Source organism: Haplochromis burtoni, unplaced genomic scaffold, assembly GCF_018398535.1.
Source record: "Haplochromis burtoni strain Fernald_Lab_line unplaced genomic scaffold, NCSU_Asbu1 Contig_162, whole genome shotgun sequence".
Taxonomy (NCBI): Eukaryota; Metazoa; Chordata; class Actinopteri; order Cichliformes; family Cichlidae; genus Haplochromis; species Haplochromis burtoni.
This window is the reverse complement of record NW_024582523.1, coordinates 1,291,683-1,315,008: the sequence shown is the minus strand read 5'-3', so window position 1 is coordinate 1,315,008 and position 23,326 is coordinate 1,291,683. Positions and strand designations below refer to the sequence as shown.

At 41.8% G+C, this 23,326-nt stretch overlaps 1 protein-coding gene across 1 annotated transcript; it reads left to right on the top strand.

Annotated features, from left to right (window-relative positions):
• Nucleotides 1–1,371: 1,371 nt before the first annotated feature.
• tex2l (testis expressed 2, like) lies at nucleotides 1,372–22,081 on the top strand. The gene is made up of 12 exons (XM_005932882.3): nucleotides 1,372–1,721; nucleotides 9,108–10,540; nucleotides 13,563–13,763; nucleotides 13,943–14,270; nucleotides 15,586–15,821; nucleotides 15,901–16,050; nucleotides 16,151–16,250; nucleotides 16,822–16,957; nucleotides 19,146–19,283; nucleotides 19,623–19,832; nucleotides 21,357–21,477; nucleotides 21,562–22,081. Exons 2-12 carry the CDS (start codon nucleotides 9,149–9,151, stop codon nucleotides 21,718–21,720), a joined length of 3,171 nt encoding a protein of 1,056 aa, XP_005932944.1. The 5' UTR covers nucleotides 1,372–1,721; nucleotides 9,108–9,148; the 3' UTR covers nucleotides 21,721–22,081.
• Nucleotides 22,082–23,326: the final 1,245 nt, after the last annotated feature.

Genomic DNA, 23,326 nt, shown 5'->3' with positions numbered 1-23,326 from the left:
CAAAATCTGCACACTTCGTAAATACACTTATTATGAAGCTTTTTATTTTTGACCCAATGCACTTCATAGTGTTCTACTTTGGGAGGTCTAACATCTACAGTACAGTAATTATATGCTGTGCCAGCTGCCAAGTTGGTGACCTGCTTTCAGTCCTGTGCCTCCTGCTGGAGACGCTGATCTAGCATGCTGCTTTCACTCTGTGTTTGAAAGCTCAAGTGGCCATTAGAGAGTCTTTAGAAAATGAGACTGCTAAAGAGAACTAATGCTCAAGCTTCACAGTACAATAAAAAAAACACCAATTTATGGTCTGACAGAAAGTCTGAGGAGTAGTTACTTCTTTTGTTCACATGCAAATGCCAATGGAGCTGCACAGCACTGTGGTGTGATCACAGGTCCTAATAAAGGATATCAGGACATCGTGCCAGTTTGGTCAGAAACATGCACAAGTAGACCACTGGAGGTTACTCTGTAAGGCTCTGGCAGTGCTCCTCCTCTTCTTCCTCGCACAAAGAAGCCAATCCCAGTCCTTCAGCTGGGTTGAAGCCCTTCTAACAGCCTTCACCTCACCTTCGTGTAATCACCCATCTCCTGGAATCTCCTCCACGCTCTCGAGACTGTGCTGAGAGATACAGCAAACGTTCTTGCAATGAAATGCATAGATGTGCCATCCTGGAGGAGCTGGACAACCTCTGCAAACTGAATGTGCTGCAGCAATGACAAGCGCACCAGAAAAATGACAGTGACTAAGGACATATATTTAATTCAAGAAATCTTTTAAGTTCTCACAGGAACAAAAACAAACTCTTTCAGGACTATTTAAGGACCCTCTGGTTCCATGACTCCACTCACTGCTCATATGTTAACACCAACAAGTTAAACAAAACGTGTAACGCCATAATAACAACAGAGCAGAGTTAAAGTAAAACAGAACCATGAAAAAACCAAACTGTACACAAGCTGTAGCTCTTCTTCACTGAGTCTCCTCCTCCAGGCAGTGATGGATGGGGGTTACTGTCTCTTACCCCAGCTGCAGCCTGCAGGCCAGTCTGCCCCATTCCTCACGTTGTCATTTCTAGGGCTCACATTGTGTTTTATGTAGGCCAAACTGCACAGAAGAAGGGAGCCGTATTTATTCTTTCCTTTTTAGCATCGCATAAAAGTCTTCTCTGGCATTTCACTCAAGCTAAACATACTCTTTTTAAAAATCGCACATTCCAGTATCAGTGTGTTCTGCTGATTATGGTACTTTTGATCGATAAGACGAGTAACGGAGTTTAATGCAGTAGGCTGTGTAACGGTATTCAACCCTCAGGGTGTACTTCAGCTGTCACCCTGTGGTGTGTAGGATACAATTAGACGATTACTAGACACACACTGTGCCAGCGTGCGTGTGTGCGTGGGTGAGTTTGTGCGAGTGTCTGTTAGGACCGCAGAACTCTGTGGTTAATCTGGATTACCATGCCGCGCGGCCACGCTTTTCATAATCAGGCTGTTGAGCTGTGATTCTCAGCAGCGCGTGACACATCTGGAAACGGGCGGAGGGAAGGTGTGCGCGCGTGCGAAGACGGGAGAAAGAGAATTGGGGGGGGGCAGGCAGACGAACAGAAGAGCGACACTTTCGCATTTCGCAGTCCTCTCGCGCACAAATGGAGAGGAACCCGGAGGAAGACAAAACTAACGAACCGGTTTAACTATTTTCCGCACACATACAATTTCCCGGGGTAAGTAAACGCCCCCTAAACACATTTTTATCTTCCTTTTATTTTATTTTATTTTCCAAACATCATAAGCGGAGGAGACGTGTCTGGTCTTTTAGCTAATTGTGCGCACTCGCCATCGTCTCTTTAACTTCCACCTCTCCCGCCGTGATTTCCTTTCACGCTCGTCTTGTGCATGCAGGGAGGGATGCAAAAGTGAAGATTTTACTGCTACACGGTCTGTATGCGCTGTTCCAAAGCTGCACTCTGTGCTTTAATAGTTTATATGAGACAACTGTTCTTGGATTTGGCTGTAAAGTCAGCCAATAATATTTTATATTTTCTTTCATACCTATCACATATGTTGGTGCAAAAAGGATTCACCTGATCGCTGTTCTTATTATTGATTGAATGATTGATGTATCGTTTATTACATTTATTGTTTGAACGTCGTGGGAGGAGCCCTGAGTGTCATTTTCAAACTCATAACTTTATTATTAGTGAGGTTGAAGTTGCTTTTAAACTGCTGCAAGAAGTCAGTTGTTACTTGTAATATTTAATCTAACAGGGACTGACATTCTTCGACTTTTCATGTGAAAAGAAAAAAAATCTCAGGGTATCTTTATATTGTTTGTGGTCTCCACCTGCCTCCATCTCAGGTTCATGTAAGAGCAGAATCTCCCATAAGTCCTCAGTCTGGATATGATTCCTGCAATTTTTTATTTGTCAATCATCTGGCTTTCACTTTAAGCCCAGGAAGATGACTCATAGCTAAGGGACTCTAAAGTATTGCACTGGTACTAATAACTACAATCAACATTGGGTCAGCTGAGATGAGCTAGCTTGGAAACACACTCCAGCAAATGTTGGTCTAGCCCATAATCCGGCTCTGTGATTTGTCAGATTTCACAGTAAAGCCCTGCATTAATGTTAATCTGAGATTGTTACTGTTTGTGTCTGATTGGCGCGGCACACAAACACACAAACCTCTACACTCACATACAGAGAAAGTGAGTGAAAGACACCCTGTCATTTGAATGCTTGGATTGCATGTTAAGATCTGTTATGGCCTAATTCTTGAGCTTTTCATGTTGCCGGTTAAGAAACTGAAATGAGTTTCTGGAATCACAAATACAAATGAAAGGCTTTAGGAGTAGTAATGTTGAGACACCAAATTATTACTTTTTTCTTGCCCTTGTTTCACACAGTTTTCAATGCCCAACGGGGCTGCCACTGTCAGGGTTTCTGGGTTGTTGACCAGTATTTTCAGTTCATGTTCACTGTTTATCCTCTGTGCGTTCCACTTCCTGTTTTGTGTTACGTTACTCTGTGTGCATTATGTTCTAGTTCTCTGTCAGTGCGCCCCAGGGTGGCTGTGGCTACAATGTAGCTTACCATCACCAGTGTGTGAATGTGTGTGTGAATGGGTGGATGACTGGTTGTGTAAAGCGCTTTGGGGTCCTTAGGGACTAGTAAAGCGCTATATAAATACAGGCCATTTACCATCACCTATCAGTCATTGTTCAGCCAGTGTATTTAAGTCCTCAGTTCTCTCCTGGTCGGCGTCGCGTCATTAATGTTGTCACTGCTGTCTATGCCCCATGTTTGCCTTCCAAGTTCAGATCAGTCAGCCGTTCATTCAGTTATTCAGTCAGTCAGCCATCTCCTGTTTTCGTCATTCGTCCCTCACAATAAACACCCTGCATCTTCACCGTGAGTCCTGCGTTTGAGTCCTTTTCTCCACATCCACTCAGCAACCCCTGACAGCCGCAGATGAATACTCCAAATGCACAGTTAACTAAGTGGACAAAAAGGACAAAGTCAGGGAAATCCCCAGAGATCACACAAACACATCATATAGGGATCTTGATATTTGTGTAAATGTTTCTGAAACATTAGACTTTGTGTCTAATTTTCTTCTCAAAAACACATCAGGGATCAAGTTCTGAGCCACACTTGTTATTTATCAGTTGGTCTGCATTTTGGTACAGAAGGAATAACCTCAGAAACTGTTTTTTTGCAAGTTAGCATGTAAACATACAGTAAGATAGTAGTGTAAGTTAAACAAACATGTAGTTAGTTGTACATGTGGATCATAAGCCATATAAAACATGGACATAGGTACTGTGATGTCGCCCATTGGTTTCTGAAGCCCTGTTTTAAAGTCGCAGCCATGCCCAGCACACTGGTGACAGTGAGCACGCATGCAGATGGGTCAAGGATTTCTTAACAAATGGACCACAGAGTTGGGAGTTCCCCACTCTGACACTCTTCCGGGGCTGTGTGCTAAGCCCACTTTGCTACTCCCTGTACACCTACTACTGCACATCCACCCCAGCACCAACTTAGTCATCAAGACTGGACATGGTACCAATGTCATTGGATTAATATATAATGATAACAATTCTGCCAACAGGAATGAACTCTGCAAACTATCAGAGTGGGGCTTCATCAATAACCTGGCATTCAGTACCTCCAAAGCAAAAGAACTGATCACTAGCTTCAGGTGACAGAAATAGGAACCTATACAGAACTATTTCTGTATAGACAATCATTCTGTACAATACAATAATTATAGTTCTGTTCTGGTCTGTTTACAACTGTTTATTAATACTTACAATTGTATATCTACAATCTGTATAGTCTCATATTTTTAACCATATTTATATCCTGTTCATAGCCTGTACATAGCTTGTATACTGACTGCAGCCTATACATACTTATAGTTATAGCATATTCATAACATACCTTCACACCATGTACATTGTAACATACCTATAATAGATCCATATCTTGTAATATACCTATATTATTACTAAAGCGCTTTCTGGATGGATGCAAACTGCATTTCGTTGCCTTGTACTTATGACATGTGCAATGACAATAAAGTTGAATTCTATTCTGTTCTATTCTAGGAACCTGTTCCATTAAACATAGGTGGAGAAACTGTTTGGAGACTATTCAACTTTAATTTTTTTAGCACACATGTTCCAGAACCTCACATGAATTATAAACACAACCAGTCTGGTGAAGAAGGCGCAGAAGTGGCACTAATTGAGACACTGAGGAAAGCTAATCTGTCAAAACAGTTGTTAGCATCAGCGCAGCAGGCATACAAACAAAAAGGCTTTTGAGAGAGTTAATAAATCTATGATCATAATATCTATGAAGCGCCTTGAGGCGACTTTTGTTGTGATTTGGCATTATATAAATAAAATTGAATTGAATTCAAATTGAATAAATCAGCACAGATGGCCATCAACACTCAGCTATTTTCAGTTGAGCATATGTACATTAGGTCAAAGACATTTTCAACGATGCTTCTCATTTTCTTACATGGTTGCCCTCTGGAAGGCATTACACATCCTCCCTCTAGACTGAAGAAAAGCTTTTATCCAAATGCCCAAATGTATCTTTTATCCAAATGTCATAAAAAGACATTTGGCTCATTTTGGCTCTAAATTTTGTTATACGGGGCTCTAGAGTGCAACCAATTTGGTCGCAAATGTGACCAAATTTTTCAATGGTGCGACTAAAAAACAATCTTAGGTCGCACCGGTGCGACCAACTGTTCGAGTAACAAAAAAAAAGTCTCTGCAATTCTGAAAGTCTCTGTGTGGTCAACAGCAGACACACATTATGCCCCTATCGTGGTCTAAACCAATCAGTGATAGTCAGGGGCGGGACCTCTCTGATTGGCCGTGGTCCAGTTGGAAGTGCAGGTGGATTTAGAGAGGTGAGCTTGAATAAAGCGATATCGATTCATTAAATCCTGAATCGACTTTTAAATATAAATGTATTTTGCCAGGAACGCCAGAATCTCAGGTTAAAGCTCACAAAACTATTTCAACAACCACCAAACAGTAAATGAGAGCAGGTACACGGATTCCGCACAAAGACACACAGAGCGGACCCGACGCACCAAAATCAGCTTTCTCTTTCTCAGCTTTCTCACCTGACAGCACGTAGACTGACACGCCGTTGGGGCTGAAAGCCGACAGCTCACTGATTCTGATGCGTCGGGTCTGCGCTGTCTTTACGTCTTTTTTGCGCTAGATTCTGAGCTGCAGGTTTTGTGTCTCTCCAACCGAAATTCACTGCCTGAAAAGAAACTATTGATTCTATTGAAAAGAACGATTGATAACTTTTTTGTTAAGTTAAGGCCTGATCTGTCTGAAATTCATAGGCAGTGCTCTGACACAGAGCCATCAATCTTTGAACGCTGAAAAAGCACAGTGTATCCAGAAAACACATTATATGTCGTGGTAAATGCGCTGCCCAAGTGTCCCCTCTCTCCACGGCCTTTCAGCGGCAGGTAGCAGCAAACAGGTCGTCAGAAGAGGCCGATGTGATGATTAAATTTAACATTGTCTAAAATATTGCCAAAGACTGCCAAAGTACTTTAAGTACAAGCACAAGATTGTTAGTTAATCATTTACACCTAACATTTGTGCTGGTGCGCCTAAGAAAAAAAGTTAGGTGCACCAGTGCAACCGTGGCAAAAAGTTAGTCTAGAGCCCTGTTATATATCAATACAGTGACAAATTGGAGCATGTAACTTCTTCCAAAATGAGTTACTGAAAAAAATGACTGACCAACTGAATGTCTTTAGAGGTCAAGACAGAAAGTTGTTTTCTATAAATAGCCCTGGAAGTCTTTTTGCAACCACAGTTAGGGCTGTGCGATATGACCAAAATCTCATATCCCGATATAAAACATCTATCGTCCCGATAACGATATAAATCACAAAAATTTTTATATTTTCTGTAAATTCTGTGAATCTCGGGTAGGTGAAGTGTTTCCAGCTGGGCGTCGTGTACCTGGAGTCGAGTGTTTTAACCGATGTATGAAACTATACATCTTTAGACATAAGTTGTAACGGCCGCCGTTTTCTCTGAGTATTTATTGCATAGCATGCTGCGGGGAAAAGCCTGTTCTAACGTTTGAGTCTAAGGTTTATTTTTTAGCACCTGGCGGCTCTTTTTTTGCTTCTCATCCATCAATACGCTGCATCCTCTTTCAAGTGATTCCGTTTATTTTGAAAAGTCTCAACAGGATCTTGAGCTTTATTGTGAAAGGTTTATGTGGAAAATAAACAAGCGGACATGCGATGGTTTTACTGTCGTTGTTGCTAACGACAACCCATTAAAAACAGGGCTTGTCCGTCCGTAGTGTGGTTATATTAAATATAAGAGAAAGAGAGAACTTTAAGAAATTAATATAGCCGCTACAGTGACCATCGAAACGATGAAAAAATATTGCCGTAAACAGTTTATTTTGCGACACCACGAAACAAACGATAGTGCAAAATGAAATGATAGACGTTTTTATATCGTCATCCGATATATATCGTTATATCGAACAGCCTTAACCACAGCTATCGCCATCTGGGGTCCTTCATTTAGAATCCTTTTTTTACGACACTGGCTTCATTTTTCTGACTTGAAAGCTATATCAATTTTTAACCTGTCCATGCTTGTGCTGAAAGCTGAGAGAAATTTAACTTCTGAAGCACCAGCACTGACATCAGCCAGTCAACTCACATTCATTTCATTCGCTAACTGTCATGCTCCAGCATGGCAGTCAGCGAATGAAATCACGTTATGCAAACGTCCTTAGAGAACGGCGTGGACATTGTGTAAGATGTACTTCAAAATGTAGGAAACTGATCACTCTGTGAATAAGCAGCCTGTTGTATATGCACCAAGTTAGCAATAGCCAGCTCGCTAATGGGCTAATGCTCGGCTAATGCTACCTTCCAAGCGAAGCTTGGTTATCTTGGCTTGTAATGATTGGTTCTAGTTCTTATGAGGTTCCCACCAGCAGACATGTCCCCCCAAGTGACAGGAACAACTATAGCCAATCACTGAAGCAACACTTCCACATGAATTCTGTGTAATTAAGGTGTTTAACAGCAATTTCTGTACAGTTTTATTTTCTCTCTGTCTTATTTGAGACATATAGAAGACCTGCACATGTTTTAGCTTAAAGCCGTCTCCACTGTGGATTTTGTGTTATGCTATTTGACCAATACAATAATCTTATATGCCCCAATGGTTCATACCCTTTTATGATGAGTTTATGCATAAAGCCGACTTATAGCTGCCGTGATTGTTATAAAAACATCTGGATTAGAACTACAGCAGCATCTGGAGTCCACAGCAGTTTCCTAACTCACATGATGATAAGACAACAGTCAGCTTGGACAAAACATTATTAGCTTAACAGTTGTTTAATGTGTGAGTGCATTTAGCACCTTGCAGCTTCTGGTCCCTCTTTCCATCCCGTTAAAGGTTGTGAGGAAGGAGTAAAGCCGCCTCAACACATCTGTGTGTGTTAGTTTATCTCCCCTCCGTCCATTTTGGGCAAGAGCAGATTAGTCAGAATCCACCAGCTGCTGGGGAAGTGGGTGAAACTGTGCCACACAGTGCCCTAATACAGTTACGTAAATCTGAACAGTAAGAGGTAGGGTTCAACTTGCAGGGCACTTGACCTCAAGAGACTGCAAATAAAAGGGCTCCCACTGGGCCTTTATGCTGGTTTCCAACTTGTGTTTGGGGACACAGAACTACTTTTTTCATTCACTAAATCAGAGCTGATCTAATGCGTCTCTCCAATGTTGGTTTTTACTTGTATCATTTTACAAGTTTGTTGGTGGTGGCCGTGTTATGTGAAAAAGCGCAATGCTGTTGCGACACACAAAGGCCATATGCGGGGATGGAGGTGGGGGTGAACGACAGAAAACATCCCCCCTCACTATTCATCTCAGGGTTGCATAAGTAACTTTCAAAGCAGCTTGAGAAGACATCACAGGGAGCGTTGTGGCTCAGTTTCAGTGGCTGACAGTAGGCTCTTTGGAGGGTGACGCTGGAGAGAGATTACATTCTGAATACTGCTTCACAGAATGAGTGGAGCTTTTTTATGTTTGTTTCTGCTTTAAAGGGATCTTACCATATTTAAATTACCCCTTTTTTACTATCATGCACAGATTTTTCTGTTTCCATAAATGCATTCATATCAGGGCCAAAAAGCATATAGATCCAAGCCTGAGTTGCCCTAGTTTGTGCAACATTTGGGGAAGAAAGTCTGTCTTGTCTATTTTTGCATGCTTCTAAAAAACCTTCAGTATGTGGAGCGACAGCTATGGGAGACATGCTTACTTGGCTGTGATTCAGGCTCACTGGTCTTCAGATTAATGTAGGTTTCCACAGCTCTTCAGAGCTCAACTAAGCGGCATTCACGCATTAATGCGCAGTTGGCATCAGTAAGCAGTTTCTTTGGAAATTACGCACTAGCACAGAAAAGATGCCCTTCCTCATTCTCTACAGCTCAGACCCTGACTGCTTTCATTTGTTCTGCCCTTGAGGCTTAGTGATGTAGCTGACCGTGTCTTTTTTTATTCTTTTTCAGTGACACATAAGTGCCTCGGCCTGGAAATGTAAAGTCAAGAAATGGCAGAAGGTGGTAAAAATGGAGAGAGAGGAAGCGAGGACAAAGGTGGAGCAGGTGGCAGATCTCCCGAGGAACCCCACGGTCTCTCCTCAGTGGGTGCCACCTCCCTCGGGACAAAGAGGCATCTCCCCCGAGGGATTGTGATCCAGCTAACAGGAACTGAAGGAGAGTGGGACAGCCTGGATGAGAGTGAGTTCATCTTCTCCCTTGAGCATGATGAGGACTACCCTGCTATATCGCTCTCAAAGGAGAAACATTTTTCTGTCGAGGATGACAGAGGGGTGAAGTCCGAAGAGTTCCATGTCCCTCTGTCTCCCTCAACGCCAGGTTCCCTGGGGAACTGCTCTGGTTCTCTGGGCCCAAGCTTCCTCTTGCCTGGCTCGCCCTCACCCACCCACCGACCCTTAGCGAGCCTGGTCAAGTCTCTGTCCACAGAGCTGGATCTGAAAGAGAGCTCCACCCTCAAACCCAAACCTTTTCTCAGCCTCGTCAAGTCAATCTCCACAGAGCTTTCCCGCTCAGAGCCCGAGGTGTCGCAGTCCAAATCAGACTCCCGACTTAACCTCCACCTGTGGAAGCAGCTGACACAACCGAAAACCCGCAGCAATGGGGACTCTCGGACTGCTCCCCCATCTCCTAGTTTGCTTTCCCCAAGCGGAGACAGCCTGAAAGGTGGTTTCTTCAAAATGGAACTGGAGGACACCAAGAGGAAGCTCACTGAGGTTGTGCACGAACCTTTGAGCAGCATGTTCAGTAAGATCAGGAGGGAAGAAAGCTCAGGCAGCCCCAAACACCAGTGTAAGAACCAGGGAACTCACCAGATCAGCTCCAGAGGTTTGGGGCGGGAAAGTAGCACAGACACTGTTCTGTCCGAGTCTCCTGTGAGAAGCGCCAGGAAAACAGATGCTGATGTTTTTTCTGTCTTTGAGTGGCCTTCTGTAAGACATCTCGGGAGAACTCAGCACTGCCCCTGCCCGGTGCATCACCACGTGCAGCAACACAGGGATGAGGAGCTGGAAATATGTACAGATGGTGATATGATGCAAGTGTTTGCCATCGAAACTCATAAGCAGGCGAGGAGGTTGCCTGGTTCTCAGGCTCTAACAGCACCCACGACCTCTCCCGTTCCACAGCCCCCTCACCCTCTGCCACGAATGAGTTTATTTTGTGTGGCAGTGCTTTCATACGGCTACTTTATCCTACCTCTCAGTCCATACTTCTCTGGCCTGGCTCTGGGATTAGCACTGGGCTTCTTGCTAGGGCTTTGGCTCATTCGGATGGGTTCCTCCAGGTCTAGCAACTCAGTCCATACCTATAGACCGCCACAGACGCTGTTGGGAGAAGGGATTCTGACAGGTGGCATCGTAAGCACTGAGCCTGACACACTCAAGGTAAATGGATGAGTCATCAACGATGAAAATGTCACTTTTATTTTCAGACACCTCTGTTCAGCTCCAGTACTCACACATTTTTAGTTTGTCATAAAAATGCCTGGGAATCAAGTGCGTTATGGCACTTGAAGGTGCCATAATGCTCAACAGATACAGAATTGAATTTCTTTGTTTTCCTCATTCTCCAACTCACAGGGAACAGGGTTAAAAATGAGACTAGACCCGACAGCCAGTTGAAGTGTTAGAAAAAGGCTGGCAAAAGGGAGAACTAAGTAGTCCTGGATGAAAATTTTGAGGATTTATTTTACATTTTTGTTCATCAATCAGTGATCTTTACATATACCCCACATTACACCTGTTTATAGTCTTTATACTATGAGCTCAACTGGCTCTATTTTGATTCAGAGGCTGTTAAACTGAACAATTTTCCATCAAATGTTTGAAAACTGGCAAAAGCAAATGTATATATACTGTACATTGGCTTTTCCATTTTCTGCACTTATTAGCAAGAAAGTTCTTGGATTGAAGCTCTTAGTCATCTGCGGCCTTTCTGTGTGTCCCGCCTTCCCTGGTATGGGTTATTTTTCAGGCTCAGATATGCATGTTACATCGACTGGAGATTTTAACTCTCTGAATTATAAGTTACTGTAGGTAATAACTCTAGTTCTGACTCTCAACTTAACCTAACTCTGTTTTTGAGATAGTCAAACGTTTTTTTAAAAGGGAAGTAGTTTTTAATTTGTGTCAGGATGGTCATTTTCTTTGTTTGTTCCTTAACTGTCAAGACACAGATTTTTTTTAAAAGCAACCGAAAAACTATTCTAATTACATAGGTAGAGTTATGGTTAGGGTTCGGTACTGCTGCTGAAAACTTTGATCTCAGAGGTTTAAATTGGCCATAGGTGTGAATGTGAGAGTTTGTGGGGCTACGTCCACACTAGCCCAGATAAATTTGAAAACGGCGTATACGTCTAAAAACGCTCTGCGTCCACACTATCGTTTTCATTCATTTTCACAGAGTTGTGTGTCCACATTGAAATGGCTGAAAACATTCCAGTACTGCGCATGCGTGAAATGCCAGACGATTCGACCTGCGTCATTTCTGTCTGCCGTTTATTTACTTTCTGGCTCTTTGAAACGTTGTGGCAAAATGTCGAGGAAAAGTTTTTTAAATGGACTCACAATGAGGTGGAGTTGTTGCTGCGAGTAACCCAAGTACAAAGTTGCAAAAGCGAGTGAGAATTAAAGAATTTGAAGAAAAGCTATGTGGAGCATGTTCAGACTGATATTAATCTTTAATAGGGCTGTCAAAATTTAGAGCAAACAAAACAACTGCTGTGTAATGCCCTCCGCTATCTTAGTTTAATTGGTCACATGACTGCGTCACATGACTGCGTCACATGACTAAAATGTGTCATTTACGAAAAGGCTCCGAGTTCGCTGTCCACACTGCGACGCAAAAACTGAGTTTTCAAATGGATCCGCTTTGGAGAGCGTTTTCAAAATACTCTGTTTTCCTTGACCAAAAACAGCATCTCAGTGTGGATGGAAGGCCAAAACGGAGGGAAAAAGATGCGTTTTAAAATGAAAACATATTAGTGTGGACGTGAGTCTCTGTGTGTCAACACTGTGATGGAGTGGCAATAGTCATTTCTATCCAGCTTTGACAGGTTTTGTCTGCCTGTGACCTTGAATTTGATAAGTGTTCAAAAGAATGAATTGAACAAATACTGTTATATAAATATTATGTGGAGATGGGATCAAGAGTTACTGCAAAATAGGGCATTAATAGTCTCAGAACAAATTCTGATTTTTGACCCTCCTGTGCACAGAGAGCTGAAACAGGTTCATATTGTAGTGCACAAAGTTTTTTCATGTTGGCATGTTCCTACTCTGTAAACAAACTTCAGTTTTGTCTAAAATGTTCACATGAAGCAGATGGATGGAAACATGTACCTTAGTATGGTCACAGTGGGATTATGGCTATTTCAAAATGTTTACCTCTTATACGAATGAAAATTTACTAATTTCTGAATTCACTTTAAAAAGCTTCTTAAAAAGTTCCTCCAAATAAACTTCAGCACCCAGAGTATGCCAAGTAGTTGTTATTAGTCTTCACTGCTGCTCACTTGGTCCAAAATAACAATGTCATGCTGGCGAGTCGCTTCAGCAGGTCTGACTGTTTTGTTCTCAGATTAAAGCTTCTGAATGTGGCGTGCTACTACCGTACACGAGGATCCTGGAACACAATTAAAACCGTCAATAATGAAAAGTGCTGGAGCCGCAGTGATAATTGCTGTTCTGCTCCTGGCTTAGCTTGACACGGGGCAAACGGGAAGGACTACACCACCCAGACACTGTCAGCTCCAGAGGCAATTAGTGGGAAATACAGACAGGAATAAGCTGTAATTTGTCAGGAAGCTCGGCAGACTAGGGATGGAGAAGAGTGGAAAACAATGTTTGCTGTCTCGCTATTGAGCTACTTCCCTTTTTTGGCCATTAGCAGTTGGGTATCAGTTTGAAAGCAATTAAAACATGAAAGCTGGGGAGGTTTGTGAGGCAGTCTCAGAGGTCATAGGGTGACTCTGCTTTAAATTATTAAATTACTGTGTGTAATGTACCAGTTAGTTGACTGGAACTTTAAAGTGGAGTGCACAAACAGTTAATGAGGTACTTTTGTTTGTTGCCTTAAATTAAATCTGGAAGTCTGCACTTCAATCGCACATTGAGTATTTGTAAAGGTGAAATAAGATAAAGCATATCTTTAAAAATCAAGAGAGTTGAATATAATTTGCCTAGTTTGGTCCCGAGACATCAGCTCTCACTGAAACCTTCGCTGACAAATAAAGCGTTTAAAATGCACCTGTACTTTTCGCTCTCCACATCACATCTCAGTCTGATTACAAAGATCAGGATTTTCACGGCTGGAACAATTCGAGATGAAGTGTTTACTTCTCACTTGAATGTGCATAAAAACCCCTAGTGTTGATTTTAAATCACATCTTACTTTCTTTCTTTTCAGGGCTGGATGAATGAGATATTTGATTACGACCCAGAAACCAGCCATCTAGGTCTGACTCACTCTGTGTTTGCCACCCTGGAGAGATCGTGTCTCCGTCTGGAAACGCCACGATCGAACATCAGCCGCAGGGCCACGTATGACGAGAGATTCCACGAGCCCACCTTTGTCAAGTCACGCTGCTATCAGCTGGCAAATAGCAAAGTATGAGAACTCGCTAAGTAATAGTGTTAAGTGAAAGGTTTTACTGTATCTGAGGCCCCACTGGCTGAAATGAAATATTTGATTTTGAAATTAACTCTCAAGATTAAAATAAACTGTTTACGTTCCCCGTTTAACAGTTTTGCTTCAACACCATTGAACTCTGCTTGCTTTTCCCAAAGGTATTCCTGCTGCCATCTGTGTTGGCGCAGAAGAGGATGTGGAACCCAAAGTATCCCATCTGCATCCAGCTAACCAGGGGGGCAAAATCTCAGGAGGATGAGGGGGGAAGGCGAGAGGAGAGGCGAGGATCGGAGTCCGGAGCTGAATCAGCCAGTCCAAAACCAAGATCCTCCAAATATGACCATGAGCTTCCCACCGTTCTTTACCTCTTCGGCCGTACGGGAAGAGAGAAAGAAGAGTGGTTCCATCATTTCCTGTTTGCATCCATGGACACAGAAAGGGAAAAGGAGAGAAACAGACAGAGCAAATATGTCTCCTGCACAAAGGGTATGACACATTGTTAATGCGTTAGGAATCTGTAATATATGAGTGGAATATGGATTACGTGCTCTGGCAATCCATTTCAAGCGAACATGCAATAAAAAACAGAGACCAGCCTTGTTTTGGGGAAACTTGAAACGGTTTTACTACAAATATTCTTAAATCAAATCTGTTATTTCATCATGCTTCTGTTACACTTCCCTCTTCCACTGGCAGCTTTATTCATCCGAAATCCACGGCACTAAAAGTATCTGTCATGCTGCGCTCTTGGGAAAGGCTGGTTTTTAATCTAAACAGTCATTTTAGTAAATTCAAATAGAGTAATAGTTGAAATAATCATGCATGATTATTCCTGTGTCTGAGGAGCTGAGAATACTATTAGCGTTGTCTCTCCTGTACTGTTCTAGTAAAGACCTGAAGCTAGGAGATGACTAGCATAGCTTAGCATAAATGCACTGTCGTACAGGGGCAACACTGCCCCTAGCTTTGTCGTAGTGGTCTCACCTACTATATACTCGGGAATCACAGAATACAAGAACATATCGGAAAAGTGTTCATCAATACTCCCACACCACAGGATGATTCAGGGTTCAAACGACAGACTGTATATCAAAGATGGACAGACACTATTTTTTGTGAACTCCAGTTTTGAAAGCGCAACTTGAGTACAACATATGCTTGCAAAGAATTTTCTTTCAGATACCATCATCTACAAGTCTGTCCATCAAAAACAGACTTCCAGCTGTCCTGTTCATGTGGAAAATATATTAGAGGATTAATGAGGAACTGCAACATAAGCGATGATATGATCACTATAAAAAAAACTAACCAAAGTATCTTGCAAGTTATTCCTTGCTGAAAATGAGACAACTTGCAAGTTGCATATAGCCCTTCTCCTAATCAGCTCGACATAACTTGGTTCTGGTCATTTTCCATTATAATCCAGAACCAGAACTTAATGTGCATGGGGTTGTTATAGCAACACGGCCGAGAGTATCACACGTATGTATAGTTACATATATATGTACATATATTTAGTTTGTGATATTACTCTGCTCTTTTTTTGAAGTTTGTGTCCCAGTGACAGGTCGGCCACGCATTGACTGGGTAGAATTAGCAATTTAAATCCGTGTCTGTGTTGTTTATGTTTTTTGAATACAGTTTTCAAGAAATAAATCACTTTATTTTATATTTTAATTAGAGAGAAGATTTATGATTGGGCGTGAGATTTTCTGGTTTTAAAGTGGGTCGCTTTGCTCTGAAAAATTATCAGAGTTACTTTTTGTCACAACTATGATTAAATGATCCTGTGTTCTCCCAGGTGACCAAACACAGCGCACCAGTGTACAGGTTAATGTCCCGAGCAGCAGAGGCTCCAGCAGAGTGGGCAGCAGTGACGAAGACGCCCCATCCACACCCCCATTCCCCATTATCTCTGGAGCGCCCTCCAGTAGCACCAGGGGCCTTTCTGTGCTCGACTACACCAGTTATATGGCCCGTCTCCTGGTTACAGAGGAGCTGACCCCACTCTGTAGTCCTGGAGCCAGCAGCACAGATGTAAGCTTCACCATTACAAACTATACAGCCTTTAATTTGCTCTAAACTTGTGTTTTCCTTGTCTTTATTTTTTTTTAAGTGTACCTGTGATCTAGCAGAGTACCCAGGGAAAAGCCAAACTGCCTGGGCTAACGCTCTAATCGGTCGGATCTTCTGGGATTTCCTGCGAGAGAAGCGCTGGGCCGACGCCGTCTCCCACAAGATTCAGAAGAAACTCAGCAAAATTAGAGTGAGAGCAGTAGTGAAAGCTGCCGAGTCAGAAAGGTTAACCATAATTACACCACATTTTTGCCCCCCTGTGATTTTAAATCATGCAATATTCTCTACAGCTGCCTTACTTTATGAATGAACTGACTCTGACTGAGCTGGATATGGGCAGCTCAATGCCGCAAATCACCGCTACCTCCAGACCAGAGGTTAACCCCAGAGGTGAGTGCAGAGAGGAGATTAAACACCGCAAAACATAAGGGCAACACAAAATGCAAAGAGATTTACACAAATACACAAACACAGCAAGCGACGACCTCAGCATCAGATCAGACACGGTTATCCTGTCGTAATCTTGTGGGGCAGGGCAACCATTACTCTGCAATTTGGAGCATATTTGCATGTGTGTGTGTGTGTGTGTGTGTTTTGAAATCAGGCCGTTTGGCTGCTCCTAACGATGAGGGAAATTTAAGCTTATCAGCATGAATGTAGCTGTGTGACATCATGACTTTCCCCTTTTTCGATTTCTCCGCCTCCTTCGCCGTTACGCAACCGTATGTCAACAGCTTTTGCTGTTTTCTGTCCTCCCCCACTTTTTCCCCCCACTCACCTCCTAAAGAGAATTAATAGTCTCTCGTAATTTACTATGAATTTAATTCCAAGCCTCGATAATCTCAATGAAAGCTGTTTAATCTGCCTACTAAGCAGCGTGTGTCCAGATTAGGCTGTCTCTAGCAGCATTTGTCTTAATTTTGGAGGTCTAGTTTTGACCTGTTTGGGGTGCCCTCTACAGGCCTGTGGGTGGAGCTTCAGCTGGTTTACACCGGTAACCTGCAGATGACCCTGCAGACCAAGTTCAACCTGTCCAAGCTGGGTAAAGATGGCGGTCAGGAGACAGTGCACTGTATGACGGAAACCGGTAGCCCACGGTCAGTGCTGCACACATGTCCATTCGCACTGTGACACGTGACGCATCCCTGTAATCTTATAGAGTTACCTATCTATAGATATATTCTTACATATCACACACTTTCTTAAACAAGATGCTGTTTAAAATGTAATAGCCAGTGATGTCTGTGGATAATCTCCTTAATTAGCTACCTTACTGACTTTGTTTTCATATTCCAGTAACCCCCACAGAGCAGTGTATTAATTGCATCCTCATCTCTAATGCACTAATCACCGCGGGGGTGAAATTCACAAAGACAGATACATCCTGACTTACCTACTGAGCTGCCTCCTATTTTTAAATTCTGTCATGTATTATTATTTTTAAAAAAGCTAATAGTGTTTTTATCATCTGTAATGCATATTTCATCATGTTGCCTTGCCCAAGTAGCACGAGCAATGTAAAAAATAACAGTAAACATGGGTTTTTCATTCTAATCCTTTCTATTGCACGCACGCACACACCTACACATCTCTCTCCCTTGATCCCTTCTGCTTTCTGATCTACAGAGCCGCACATTATAATGATTAGACCTTCTTGTCATAAACCCACAGGGATTAAAGTCCAGGCAAAGCTTCACATTAGCCGTCTTTGTGCTGCATCTGAAGCTAAAAGTCAAGATAGCAAAGCTGCAGATATGTTCACTAATAGCAGATGCAAAATTGGCTCCTGCACATGTACGTCCCCAGTTCTGGAAAAGTTGGAACGCTGTGTGAAGTGTACATAGAAACAGAATGATTCGCAAATCTCAGAAAGCGACATTTTAATCAGAATAGAACAGGATATTTTAAGAAACATATTTGCTCTTTTTTCATTTGTTGGCATGAACACACCTCACAAACAGGGATGGGGGCAACGAAACGAAGTGGTACTAAAAAGAAATAACTAATTAGAGTAACTGGCAACAGGTCAGTAACACGATTAGATAGAAAACGAACATCTTAAAGATGCACAGATCCTCAAAAGTAAAGATAGGCAGAGGTTCGCCAGTCTGGAAAAAAATGTGTGTACAAATTATCAAAACAATGTTCCTCAACACAAAATTGCAAGGACTGACTATCGCATCCTGTACAGTACATAATATCATGAAAGGATTCAGTTTGCATGTATTGGATGCTGTGATCTTTGTCCCTCAGGCAGCATTGCATTTAAAAACAGTTACGATTCACTTCATGGGATCAGAAACACTCCCAGAAATCACTGTTTGTGAACACAGTTCACCATATCAACCACAAATGTAGGTTAAAGCTCTGTCGTGCAGTAAATATGTCATATATGAACATGATCCAGAAACATTGCTATATAGTCTGGACCAAAGTCATTTTAATTGGATCGAGGCAAACTGAAAAACTGTTCTGTGGTCAGATTAATCAACATTTTAAATTATTTTAATAACAATAATGGATTGCATTTATATAGCGCTTTCTAGGCACCCAAAGCATTTTACAATTCCACTATTCATTCACTCTCACACTGGTGCAGGCAAACCACAGTTGTAGTCACAGCTGCCCTGGACACAATGACCAGGACAGAGAGAGCTGGGGGATCGAACCTTCCGGGTACAGATGAGCTTCCCAACCCCTGAACTATGGTCACCCTATGTTTTGTTGGGAAACATGGATGTCACATAGTCGGGACTAAAGAGGAGAGGGAGGATCCAGCTTGATATCCGTGCTCTGTTCAAAAGCCTGCATCCTTGCATATTTTATATTTCTGCAAGACAAATGCTAAACCGCATATTGCATGGCTTCATGGTAGAATAAAAACCTCCTCATTTCCCAGATGTTTATGGGCTGTTGTTAAAAAAAAGAAAGCGGTGATGCTACATAGTGGTAAACATGGTCTTTTTTCTCATTTTTTGAGATGTTTTACTGCCATCAAATTCAAAATGAGCCAATAAAATGCGACGTTTTCTCAGTTCAAAAAGTTTGTTCTCTGTTTTGCGTTGATTAAATTCAGGTCTATGAGATCAAATCATTTAATTCTATCGTCCCATTGTCCCAATCATTTAATTCTAAATCTAATGTCTCAATGTTTTAACACTTGAGATTGTATCCATGGTGATATAAGTGAGTGTTTCAAGCACTGAATTGCCTCAGAAATGTTTTTTGAATACTTGTATTATGCCTGTGTCAGTACCTAACTTGCCTGCCTGTTTATCCTCCCAGCTGCAGGCCGATCCTCAGTGTGTTGGCCGACAGTGATGAGGAGTCCTCCAGCGCTGGTTCATCTGACGAGGAGGAGCCGCTTCTCTCTGAGCCTCAGGGTCCGGTGGGGGAGAAGGGATGCCCACCAGCTACAGAAGGGTAAATTTTGAATGATTCATGTCATGCATCAAATATATCCTGCTTTTGCATCATGCTTAGTAAAAGCTAAAAAAAAAGTTGCAGCAATGACATTATATTACTTTTGTGGAATGATCAGCAATAACGGCTTCTAAAAGGAACGTTTCAGTAAGAAGTGTGAAAGAAAGTGTTACTTCCACCCTGCTATCTTGCAAATGCTCTTTTTTTAAACCGTGCTGACATCACACCCCAGATGGCTGCTGCTCTCATTTACATTTCGAGGCTCTCGTCTCCTCAAAATTCTGACTCGTAGGATCACACAAGTGCTGTCGTTTCGTCTCCTCTAATCCTCTTTAACAGGACAGGGGGTGGCAAGACTGGAAGGAAGATTTTGAGATTTGTGGACAAAATCGCCAAATCCAAGTACTTCCAGAAGGCGACAGAAAACGAGTTCATTAAGAAGAAGTTCGAGGAGATGTCCAACACGCCCCTGCTGCTCACTGTCGAGGTTCAAGAATTGTCAGGGACTCTGGTTGTCAACATCCCGCCGCCCCCTACAGACAGGATATGGTACGAAAAGACACGCCGCTGCCTTAGAGCTGGAACGAGGCACAAGCAGCCCTTCAGTGTTGATCCAGATTATTTCTTTCTGCATATAAACATGTAGACTAATTCAGAAGCCCTTCAAAACCATGTTGGATCAAAGTGTTCAGGCCCAGTAAGAAGATCAGTCGCTATAGCTTATTCAATAACCACATTAAAGATTAAAGAGGATTGAGCAATTCAGATAAACATGTATGTGCTGATAGGGCTTTGGAGGCTTTGGACCATTATGAGTGCACGTGTTTAAATAGCGAAAAACATACAATTGCGTATGCATGTGTTGTGATTAATAGTTTGAAAACAGTTTAAAGCATCCAAATATTAACAATGAATCAAGCGAACATGAAACGGCATCAAAGGCGTAATTAGACTCACTGGTCACTTCATTTATTATACCTTGATCTTCACACCAGCTCACCAAAATTGGACAACAGAAAACTGGAAAACACAGCCAGGTGTGATGTGTCCTGATTTCTGCTGCAACATTTAGATGGTAGAGTGAAAAATTTGTGTAAACAGCATCATAGCATGGATCCATCCTGCCTTATATCAACAGTTCAGGTGCTGCTGCTGGTGTAATACTGAGGCGGAGATTATTTGGCACATTTTGGGCTCCTTAGTATCAAGTGAGCATTGTTTAAATGACAAAACATTGTTTCTGTTCATGTCCATCGCTTTGTGACCACAGTGTAGTCGTCTTCTGGCGATTGCGTCCACGTCACAAAGCAACTTTGGCAAATCTGCATTAACTATGTGATGCTATCGTGTCAAAATGGATACAAATATCAGAGAAACATTTCCAACACCTTGCTGAATCTGTGTGTCATGAAGAAGCAAGGCAGTTTAAGGTGTAATAAAATGACCAGTGACTGTTAACCCTTTTTTGATATAAAAAAAAATAAAGCTAATGGAAGTGCCACCAATCGCTACTTGGGTTTGTCTTTAAAAAAAAATGGTGACACCTTCTAGAGTAAGATTTTCTATATTTTGCATCTTTAAAAATTGACAGAATGAAGAGGTGACAAACAAGATGAGCTTAAGATTGATAAGCTTTAGATTGGAACTAATGCAAAAGTTAAGAAAACCATAAAATGCGGAGAAAAAAATATGGAGAACATGAACAAAAAATCTGATTTTACTCCAGGACGTCCTGATTAATTGATTTTCTTAAGATATAACACAGTATAAGTTTGCATATATTCAAGGAAAAAAACACTGTGAGATTTAAAAGACATGGTTATGCTGCATGCCATAAGTGCACTTAACAAATTCTCAAAAACAAATCAGCTGTGTGATGTGTTTCTGACTCTCTGTGGAGTGACTCACTTTTCACTGCTTGCCAAAGGAACATTTATTTATTCGCCTGATAAATCTGTTCGAGCACTGAGGCTGTTTTGAAGCGCTCCAACAACGTGAGATCGAAATAGACCTGAAACATTCTCATACTTGTTATCATCTTGATGCATTTGAATATTTGAATGTCATCCGCAGGTACAGTTTCTGTGTACCGCCAAAGCTGGATCTGCATGTCCGTCCTAAACTGGGGGAAAGGGAGGTGACTTTCTGCCATGTGACTGAGTGGATTGAAAGGAAACTGCAGGACGAGTTCCAGGTAGTCAAAAATCATTCGAATTCTGTGCTGCCATCAAATGTTTCTGATGCGTTTTCCTAGCTCACTCCTGCTTTTCTTCTTCAGAAAGTTTTAGTACTGCCAAACATGGATGACATCTACTTACCGCTGATGCAGTCCGGCGTGGACAGCACTCAAGCCTCAGAGTCCCAACAATCCCAAAGCTCCTCCACAGAATCCATAGAAAGGATCCCACCTGAGATCGCCGGGGCAGAATCAGACTAGTGCCACGGTGATAATAAAATAATGGAAAGCCGACCCTGTGAAGTGGATACATAACATGAAGCTAGTAGCTCTTAGGCAGACTCACTAACCTTAGTGTTTATGTCTGAACCAGGAGTTTCTATAAATTGCGTTTCACACTGTACGTGTTAAGATAACCGACCATGACTTAGAGATCTGCTTGTATCATCTAAAGGAGAATAACTGTCACAATGAATGCTATGGAGCAACTTGCAACTGTTTACATGTGAATGATCCATAGAAGATATATTTATTTATTTATTTATTTATTTAATTATCTGATGTTTACAATGTCCCTTTGGATAATAAGATGATGGTCATTATTAAATAAAGTTGGAAAATACTGAAAGCATCTCATCTTACTACAATACACAAAACGTGTGTGTGTGTGTGTAATGAACCATAGGAACATCGACAGTCCCTAGCATTAGGGGTGGTTAGTTATAAATAATAGAAATGTGTTAATTTATAACCAACCATTTTTTGTTGAATTCAGTCGTTTGCTGCTTAAAGGAAGCTGACATTTTTTCTAGTGATATATGATTTAACAGACGGTCCTCCTGTACAGCGAAACGTCGCTCTGCACTGAAAAAAAGGGATTGGCCAACTCTTGGATTTACGTAAGCAGCTTGCACGTATTTAACATAAGTGCCTCAAGCTTTAAAGTTAAGTGTAACTATATAGTGTAGAAACTACATGATATGCAGAGAGGCTAGATTAAACTGTTCATATCATGTTCGAGTGAAGTAAGTCAATAATTTACTGCGACACCGCACGGGATTTCAGTCTCGCACGCTTTGGATCGTGGTTTCAGGAAGGCATCCATCTCAGTCAAATCGAGCAGCCGCCTCTAAGTAAATTGGGTGGTTGTTGCATTAAAAAAGTCTAACTTGTAATTTAAACACAATAATTTCATGTTTCTATGAATGTAATTAAATCATGAAGAATCTGTACGAAATTCAACAACTTAATTTGTTCTTGTTGAGATGACATGATACAATCTAGTAAGAGTGGTTAGTTGCTGAACTCATGAAATTCACAAGATCGCACGAGATGTCAAACTGCAGGAAAATCACTGGAGTTATAAGAGGCAGACAACTACACACACACCACATGTATGCTATTGCTATTTATTGTGGTTTAACGTGTCAAGGACAAAAATGTACAAAAGAATTCTGCATCAAGCCTTGAAATCATAGCTTTCCTGCTTTTGTTAAGTCTGGATTGGTGGCATGGTGGTTAGTGCTGTTGCTTCACATTAAGAAGGTCCTGGGTTCAAATCCACAATCTGGCTAGTTTGCACTGGGTTCTCTCTGGGTATTCTGGTTTCTTCCCACAGTTAAAAGTCAAGCAGTTGTTAGAGTTAGGTTAACTGGTGATTCTGAATTACCCGTGAATGTAAGTGCAAATGGTGGTTTGTGATTGAGTTGTCCTGCCTTGTAACCTATCACTTCAGGGTTATTTCCCTGCACCAGAATAAGGTTAGGAGGATGGTAGCTATCCATTCAATCGTTATGGTAACCAGACTCTAGACTTTGAACATTATGTAATATGAAGACAACATGTAGTATTTAGGTGACCAAGTAGT